The sequence below is a fragment of the Gigantopelta aegis genome, unplaced genomic scaffold (assembly GCF_016097555.1).
Source record: "Gigantopelta aegis isolate Gae_Host unplaced genomic scaffold, Gae_host_genome ctg6363_pilon_pilon:::debris, whole genome shotgun sequence".
In the NCBI taxonomy this organism is placed as follows: domain Eukaryota; kingdom Metazoa; phylum Mollusca; class Gastropoda; order Neomphalida; family Peltospiridae; genus Gigantopelta; species Gigantopelta aegis.
In genome coordinates, this window is record NW_024534988.1 from 1 (window position 1) to 9345 (window position 9345).

The 9345-nt window shown below is 35.9% G+C and overlaps 1 protein-coding gene across 1 annotated transcript; it reads left to right on the top strand.

Annotated features, from left to right (window-relative positions):
- Nucleotides 1–736: 736 nt before the first annotated feature.
- On the top strand, nucleotides 737–5648 carry LOC121366605 (Down syndrome cell adhesion molecule-like protein Dscam2; the record flags this gene model as incomplete). The annotated part of the gene is made up of 6 exons (XM_041490979.1): nucleotides 737–961; nucleotides 1739–2041; nucleotides 2862–3167; nucleotides 3771–3893; nucleotides 4224–4248; nucleotides 5558–5648. Coding segments are annotated over 6 exons (1073 nt in total), but the record flags the coding sequence as incomplete, so codon positions are not given.
- Between the last annotated feature and the right edge of the window lie 3697 nt (nucleotides 5649–9345).

The window sequence follows — 9345 nt, forward strand, 5'->3', positions numbered from 1 at the left end:
AATTAATGCTTGATTGTTTCCAATTGTACTGTCTGAAACTGTCGACTTCTTCTCAAAATTACCAAAATTAAGTCAAAAGGATTTGGCAGCAAAGTACGGAATTGGCGTTTCTACTGTATCAGACATTTTAAAGAAGAAGACCGATTATATTCAAGAATATGAAAGTAACTCTAGTGCCAAGAAAACGCGGTTCAAAACAAGCTGCAAATATGACGAACTCAACGAACTGACATGGAAATGGTTTCAGCATGCACGAGCAAAGCATATCCCTATATCCGGACCAATCATTCAAGAAAAAGCTTTGAAATTTTCATCTGATCTGTCGATTCGTGATTTTAAGGCATCTAACGGGTGGCTAGAAAGCTGGAAGTCGCGTTTTGCAGCACAATGTTATCATTAACTAAATAAATGATTATATAACTGTACGTTACAAAACAGGTTTATTGGATCAATCAAATCATTCTCGGGTAATTCGTTGCAAATTGCACGTCAAGGGCAATAACTCTGTTTTATAAAAACGCGACCCTCTAAACACCGGATCCTGTCTAAACCGGATAAATATTAGGTCACCGACGTCATCCGGTTTAGACAGGTTTCACTGTATATGTATATATATGTATATATATATATATATATATATATATATATATATATATATATATATATATATATATACTTGCAGACCAATCTTCAATCAGGTCTCTGACTTTGAACTCTCAACATACACCGGTTGCAGTTGATGAGCTGACTCCTATGACTCTGAGATGTGATGTTGACAGTAATCGAGGATTTCACATCAAACTGCTGAACAACTCACAGACTCTGCATGAAGTGACAAACGCTAAACAGGCTGAGTACACGTGGAACGAGGCTGGATGTCTGGATACAGGACACTACATGTGTGAAGCGGAAAACAACGTCAAGTCAGCTGTCAGTGAAAGTGTTCAGCTTGTTGTCAGATGTGAGTTGTACATTAGTATCATTAATGCGATAATTATTGACCAAATGCTACTCACTAAGTTCTAACACATTAATAATAAAATGTGTTTGCTTTCTTAGTCAAATTACTAATAGCATACTGTACTTATGTCATACCAAATAACTTGCACTTCATATAATAGTCATTCGATACCGTTTGGTACTTTAATTAGTTCGTTTATAGTATATTCATTACATTGTAATATTATAGTCATGTCATAACACATTTTTTCTGTTGATACCATTACCGATTACTCAGGCAATTTGATCATAATTCTAGTAACTGGGAAACACTACACAGAAAGAAATAATCTGAGGAATATAATGGAGCGCCGATCCTACTTTTGTCTAGTATTTTTTGGTCATTTTCATCCACGTCCGAACAGAAATGGCAATGTCGTAAAACGTCCGCCTAATGCTATTTCTCGTTGCAGCCAGTGCTCTTCAACTGAAAATCAAAGGCTAAAAAAATGTACTATATGCGAAGTGGTGCATATAATTGTTTTAGTGTTAATTAAAAGGAGTAGCAGTAGGCTTTCTGTATCGTTATCTCTGTGGTCCTTAGTCACATGCCCGAATTAAATGTGTTGCTGCATCTTTAAATAAATTGTTTCTTCATTCATGTTCCATTTCTAAACAGTTTACTACTAGCAGTAATGCATACACAACTTGTATGTAAGAATATGTTCAAGCGTGAATATAATTTTCATTATCTCTATGGAGCCAAATTGTTATAATTTAAGCAGCCAATATATTCCAGGTTCACCAAGGTTATACCATCGAGTTCCATTCCAGAAGGAGTTTGCAGGAGCAGTTGGTGGTGATGTAACTCTGAAGGTATCAGTGATTGCCAATCCAACACCGACATTCACCTGGTACTATGTTACTGATGGAAACAAAAATACTATTGGGTCTGGTAGTTCATCTACAACTGACGTGTCTGCTGTTGGGAAACTCACACTAACAAACGTTCAGCGGGGAGATATTGGGACTTATCAGGTTGTTGTGTCTAATGGAGCTAAAAACACAGATCTTGTGAAGAACCTGACACTTGATGTAACAGGTATGTGTAGATGGATACGATAATTGTAAACTGTAACTGTAAACAATAGAGTTATTGAAAGATGGATGTGCTAGTAGCAAACTCTAACTGTAGACCATTGAGTTGTTGAGAGATGATATGCAAGAGGTAAACTGTAACTGTAGATCATTGAGTTATTGGAATATGGGTATGCTAGTTGTAAACTGTAACTGTAGACAATTGAGTTATCGGAATATGGATATGCTAGTTGTAAACTGTAACTGTAAACCATTGCGTTATTGAAATATGGATATGCTAGATGCAAGCTGTAACTGTAGACAATTGAAGTATTGGAATGGGATCTGACTTCCTCTCTGTCATGGCATTAATTTATTTCACATCGCCCAGTGCTATGAAACATATTACCAGATGTTGTGTGTTTTTTTTGTGTGTGTGTGTGTGTGTGTGTGTGTGTGTGTGTGTGTGTGTGTGTGTGCTAGCTGCAGGATTGTTATTAAAATTAGATCTTACTACCACTACAACTTCGTCTTTATTTCAATTACTTTCGTGATTATATCAAATTGATTACCAGGAACCAGATGAAAACAACAGCCTTGTTAGTGTAAGTAGGAAGGACTTTAGCATTTAATTATGGTTTTACTGTCTTAGTTGAATTAGTATGTTTTTGTTTTAAACATTTTGATCATGCTTCATCATTTCGCTTAGACTGTATTATATTTGCATTTTAAATGCAATTAAATTTTAATCTTTACAGATAGTGTTTTTATTATAGTAAAACTTTATTTATATAGTGAATGCTTGGGAAGGCGAATGTTTCAGTAAATATCTTTGTTTCTCGAAGATCCTCCGAATATTCCCTCTGATCTCACAGTATGGAGCAGTGATCCACACTCAGTCTCAGTTGCTTGGTTGGAGGAATTTAACGGAGGCTCAGAACAAACGTTTCTTGTACAATACCGAGCAGACACAACACAACAGTGGACAAACCTCACTGAAGTGATTCTAGAAAAAGGTGTTAACACAATTCAGAAAGCTGTTATATCAATTCTTCAACCAAAGACAAGATATCTGGTGCGGGTTTTGGCTTATAACAGATATGGATACAAAGGCTTTACTGAGGAACAGGAAACTTTGACATTACCTCCAGGTAATAGTCGTAATGTATAGAATCACAGATAGAGTTTTGTTCTAACGCTGAGGGATATGTAGTCCATTACCTTAGGTGCGAGGAATCACGTGGTCAATCCTCTGGGTGGTTCGAACTGGTCTTTCCCACCTCAGGCAGTGACCCCACGACAGATATATTAAAACGTATTTCCTTATAAGCGATGTAGATGTAATATAATTTAGTAAATGATATTAATTGTTTACGACGTGCATTAAAAAAAATCCAATCTTGATTTATTCACATAAATGTGGTGCTTTTTTTCTTCCATTTTTAATAGAGTAAGCAATCGGTTTTTGTACCATAAAACATCGCTGCCATTCTCATCATTTAGCAATACTGCACCATTTATCTATGTGTGTCTGAGGGGTTGGTGGCGCATACTGCTTTTCCATACCTTTAAAGCGAACATGTTACAGTCTTTTTTTTGTATTTCAGGTAGTCGGTATAGCATGTTTTTGTTTTGTTTTTTAATTGTTATCGTTTTTACATTTCTCAACAACAGACACGTTTATTATTAGTGCAGCAGCCACGCTCTCAGTAAAATGTATCTTTGTGTGATAATTGTTGTTTGTTTTATAAAAGGTGAATCCTTTCTGCCAAGTTCATCAAACGAAGTAACTGGAACAGGGATTGCTATAGGGATTGTGATAGGGATTGCTATTGCTGTCTTGACAGAGACTGTCTTTGTTATTTTGTGGAGACGAGGTTATGTGTGTGTTTCTTCAAAATTAGGCGAGACTACAGTTTAATTTCTATTCTGTGTATTATTATACTACAAGTGATGTAACCAATGTTATCAAGTATAGATATAACAAATAAATTTAAAATATAAAACGTGTATTGGTTTTGTATTTTGTCTTAGTTTTCTCGTGTATGTGATTTGATATATTCACCATTAATACCCTTTTCACTGATCAACAAACGAAGTGAACTTTTGGCAGGAATGGACATATGGGTAAAAGATAAACACCGTTTACAAAGATCATTTCAGCATGCTGTTTATTGTCTTATATTCTTTGCCTGTTTTCTTGACAGATGGGCAGCAGTCTAAAGGCAATGTGTAAGTATAACATTGCGTTTTTAATTAGTTTATTTATAATTGGGAATCCTTTACATGCACACACGCCAACACACGCAGTGATAAAATCACACACAAATACAATCGCACAAACACGCACATGGATAATATCAATAAGAAAGATAGATACATTTAATATCCAGACGCACCCACATAATTTGTATTTTTCTTTTATGTGCCAGGCAATGAATACTGAGCCAAATATCTTCTGTTAAGGAAGAAAATGGCCATACTGACTTCAGTTTGTTTTATGAATAAACATGAGACATTGTTTCTAAAATGTTACCTAACTCTTGATAAACACCCGCCCCTTAAAATAATCTGTGTTGTTGCTTTGTTACAGCCTTGTATCCAAATAGTCATAATCTGAATGAGAGAAATAATGTGATAACTACATGTTGTATACCACGAGAGAAATAATGTGATAACTACATGTTGTATGTATATCACGAGAGAAATAATGTGATAACTACATGTTGTATACCACGAGAGAAATAATGTTATAACTACATGATGTATACCACGAGAGAAATAATGTGACAACTACATGTTGTATACCACGAGAGAAATAATGTGATAACTACATTTAAGGTACTATACTTTTGTCTGCTGCTTTGGAATGCCATCAGCAATATATTTGGTCACTGATATATCCTATTTAATAGATATTACTTCTAAACGGTATGTCTACCACAACACTTTCTAAATGCCCCCAGGAGTCCCTGGATATCATAACCCTGATAGAACAACATGATATGAGATGGAGACACCAATACGTGGAGCAGAAGGTATATTGCTAGATCTAGCGAAAAAATTGACTTTTGGAACGTTGATGTCATCTCTTGTGTCATAAAGCTTAGTTTGGAAGCAAATATTGATTTGATTCTCTGTGCATATATCGAGGTAAGAAACTGGTTTGATACCCTCAGATGTTTGTATCATTTCTAACGCTTGTGGAAAAATCAATGGAAGAACATTTGTTATCATGTTGTTATTGAATGATGTAACACCATCAATGTAGCAGAAAGTAAAGTTACAAGTTTTAGCCAGATTCCTTTGTTTTGATTTAACAGTCTTAATCAAAAAGTCTCATTCATAAATGTATGGAAACAAATAAACTTATAGTGGAGAACAGTTTGTGCCCTTAGTGATTCCTACTTCCTATCTACGTGTCCTATCCCCAAATTTGACATATATATTGTCAACGAGAAAGTCTAACATTTCACATCTGTCTGTCTCAATATACCATTATTTGGTCTGAATTCATTATCGCTGTTTACATATGGTTCAGATTCGTGGAAGATAGTTATGCATTTATATCTTCGTTCACCGTTCGTGATAACACGTATCCCGTTGCAGGGGACAGTATTTCGAAATATGAGGTAACCGGAAGTCGGTTCACGTGTTTTTTTCCTAGGTGACCAATTGTTCGGTTACGTGAATTATATTTGCGTAACGTGTGGATTACCTGATCGATTGCCTCAAAGTTACGTTGAAATTATATTTTAAATACATAATTTTTAGCTCAAACATAAAGGTAAAACAAAATACAAAAGAAAACATTTCATAAAACAGTTTCTTTAATGCTTGCAAATCGAAAGAGGTGACTTGTAGATGTTTCTTTTGTTTTCGTACGATCGTAGCGTTGTAGATTTATTATTATTATTATTATTATTATTATTATTATTAGTATTATTATTCACCACTTGCCACCGGGATCGCAAAAAGTAATTTTTGGTTGCCTGAATCTAAAACCTCTAAAACCGTATTCTAGAGCCTCTGTGCAGCTGTACTATTAGCCCAGTACTGAAACAAAATAGATACATTTGGAGGAAAAATTTCCATTCCCTGGTTCCTCTGAAGTATAATGCAAAACACTCAGTCACTCACTGATGCATGATTAGACTAATAATTTTTTTTTTATATAAATAACAAATAAAGGCTACCATTTATCACTGATAATATGTAAAATTTAGTATACAGCAGATTAAAAAACAAAAACCCACCAAAATCCCAAACAACAAATGTCTAGTTCCTCTGAACTATAAAACAGGCTACTCATTGGTGCATGATTAGATTAATAAAAATAAATCTTATAATAACATAAAAAGAAAGACCACAATTAGACACTGACATTTTGCGGTGGCGATGCTATATTTACTTTATCGCTGGTACTTCTATACTACAGTGACGTTCCAAATGTTTGTTATTTAAAGCTCATTATGCGATGTTAGTATTTTTCAGCTTTTGTGACATTTTTGCATTTTTGTTTACGTTAAAACCGTTTTCAACCTTTGTAAAATTATAGGCAATCCAATATTATGTATACATATATTCCTTTAGAGATAGAATAGCAGCAGATAATTTAGGCGCCTTTGCGGTCCGTGCACATTCCTTTAAAACGTTTGGCTCGACTCTATACTGAGCCTTCGGTCGCAAGTTACAACAGTTGTAATATACCGTTGTCTACTAGTTTGCCGCGCATCAAGTACTAAAAATCAGTCTAAAACATTTGCCGGAATACTAGTAGTATGTCTGCATGAATAAATTTCCTGTAATCGTGAAGTTTGGGAGTTTTAATTTCTGAACGTCTACAGGTCACGACGTAACCGATTTACGGTTCGCGTAAATTTAATTTTGCGTAACCTACACGCGAACAGAACGGCGGTTCGCGTGAAATACTGTGCCCTGCGTTGATTAAGCAGTGGAGATTTCCTTAAGTTTCCCGTGAGGGGTAGTTGTGTATAATATTAGTGAACTTTGATCTGGTTTAAGAGTGAATTATGTCAAGTAAACTTTGGAATTCTTAAGTACCCATATGTTAACCAATCAATTGTCTCGAATAGGCAGAACGTAGTCCAATAGTGAATTTCTCACTTGATGCGCGGTCCATCTGGGATCGATCCCCATCAATGGGTCCATTTAGGCTATTTCTCGCTCTAGCCAGTGCATCACGCCGTGATATGTGCTACCATGTCTGTGGAATGGTGCATATAAAAGATTCCTTGCTACTAATGGAAACATGTGGCTAGTTTCCTCTTTAAGACTTCATGTGTGAATTACCAAAAGTTTGACATCCAATAGCCGATGATTAATAAATCAATGTATGCTCTAGTGGTTTCGTTAAATAAAACAGTGTTTTCCTAAAAGATTCTTGGCAATACCTAGAAAGGCCATCTCTGATCGTTGTTACGATAATGGTCAGTCTTTGAGACAAGGGTTTGGTGGTGCATTGTACACGCGATGTATAATAGAATCCAATGCAGAAGAGGAATGGAGGTGTCTTCGGATTTTATGTTCAAGTGAAGGACAGATATGTTGCGTTGTGATAAGATTGGAATCTAATGAGTTCAGCCGTCTACACGACATGCACGTGTTTTAAATCCAGTCCGCCATTACTAGATATTCAAATGACGTAAGACTATGTTGGTGCGGTGTATTTTTGAATGGAAATGACGTCAAATTCGAATGACGTCATTTTGGATGTCCTTACATCAAAACAAACTAGGGCTTAACTTTGTTTTCTGAACGCTTGAAATGTTTTTATTCGATGACTATGAATGCATACGTCAATTATGGAGTGTCACACAAGTACGTTTGCTTAAATGTCAATAAACCTAGTGCCGAGACCTCGACTAATTTACATCTAATTTGCAAAGTTATCTGAATTTGAAAAATATCACATACTTTGATTGCACTGATATATATATATATATATATATATATATATATATATATATATATATATATATATACAGAATAAGAGAGAGAGAGAGAGAGAGAGAGAGAGAGAGAGAGAGAGAGAGAGAGAGAGAGAGAGAGAGAGAGAGAGAGAGAGGGGGGGGGGGGGGGGGAGGGAGGGAGGGAGGAAGGGAGAGAGAGACTAAAATTACATACTAAAGATATGCTTTCTGTTTAAATTATCAGTGTCTGTATAAACAAGGTGTTTGTTGTCGCAATGTTTGTAGTAGCCCAAACCGGATTTCCACCTTTCAGTAATTTCGAAGTGAAATGAAAACTAACCATAATAAGTACACGGCAGCAAACACATTACATATAAAGTCTTTTAGGAGATAACCATATGGAGTTTTTAGATTTGCGGGTGTTATTGTCTATTTGATCCCGCAAATGTCATTTTTGACCGAAGGCGTTAGCCTGAGGTTAAAAATGAAACATTTGCGGGCATGCGGGTGTTATTGACTATTTGATCCCGGAAAAAGAATGTAATTAACCAATCAAAATACAGAACACACTCCAATCAGTTTACAATGGTATTCGAAAGAAGAAAATGTACTTCATATGTACGTTTATATTAAGGTGTTTAAAGTCAGTTGAGCATTATGTTTTTTATGTTTTCCTTCAAACTTACTTCTAAATGGTTGTATACATTTACTGCAGAAATATTTCATAAGCATTAAGTTTATTACACAAAAGGCAGTACATTTCTTACAATGACCTCAACAATGTTTACGTAGTAGGCTATATGGGAGTAGGCTATATGAGTATGCCCTTCGAGTTTTACAAGCGCCAAAATGACTGCTATTTATGTAGAGGTAAAACAATTTTATGCGTTCGTTCTTCCGCGCCCATGAACGCACCATGCCAACAACGCACATGTAAAACGGCTCTTAGCAAAGTAGACATTTGTTTCCATAGTTTGAAATGCAGTGATGTATGGTTAAAAAAAAGTAATTAACAAACTACAGATTTCGAATGCACGTCTACGCAGGGTATGAACCAGTTTTAAACATGCATTCCTTTATTGAACCCCTTACAGCAGTCTTTGCTGACTACTACTGGTATTCAAAAAATAACAAAACAGTATTGCCTAGTAGACTAGATATATATACACGCCTTATAGCTAATTCTGTTATGGTCCAAACCAAGAACAGCTAATGGGGCGGGTGGGGGTGGGGGTGGGGGTGGGTATGGGGGTGGGGGTGGGGGCGGTTAGCCGCCAAGACAATACATCCTGCAATGTTAGTGGTTGTGCTCATGACTGTCAATAACATTTTACTTGTATACTAGAGCCGTTGTATGTGATGGAAGAGGGGAGGGGGTACTGGCTAATCATACTCT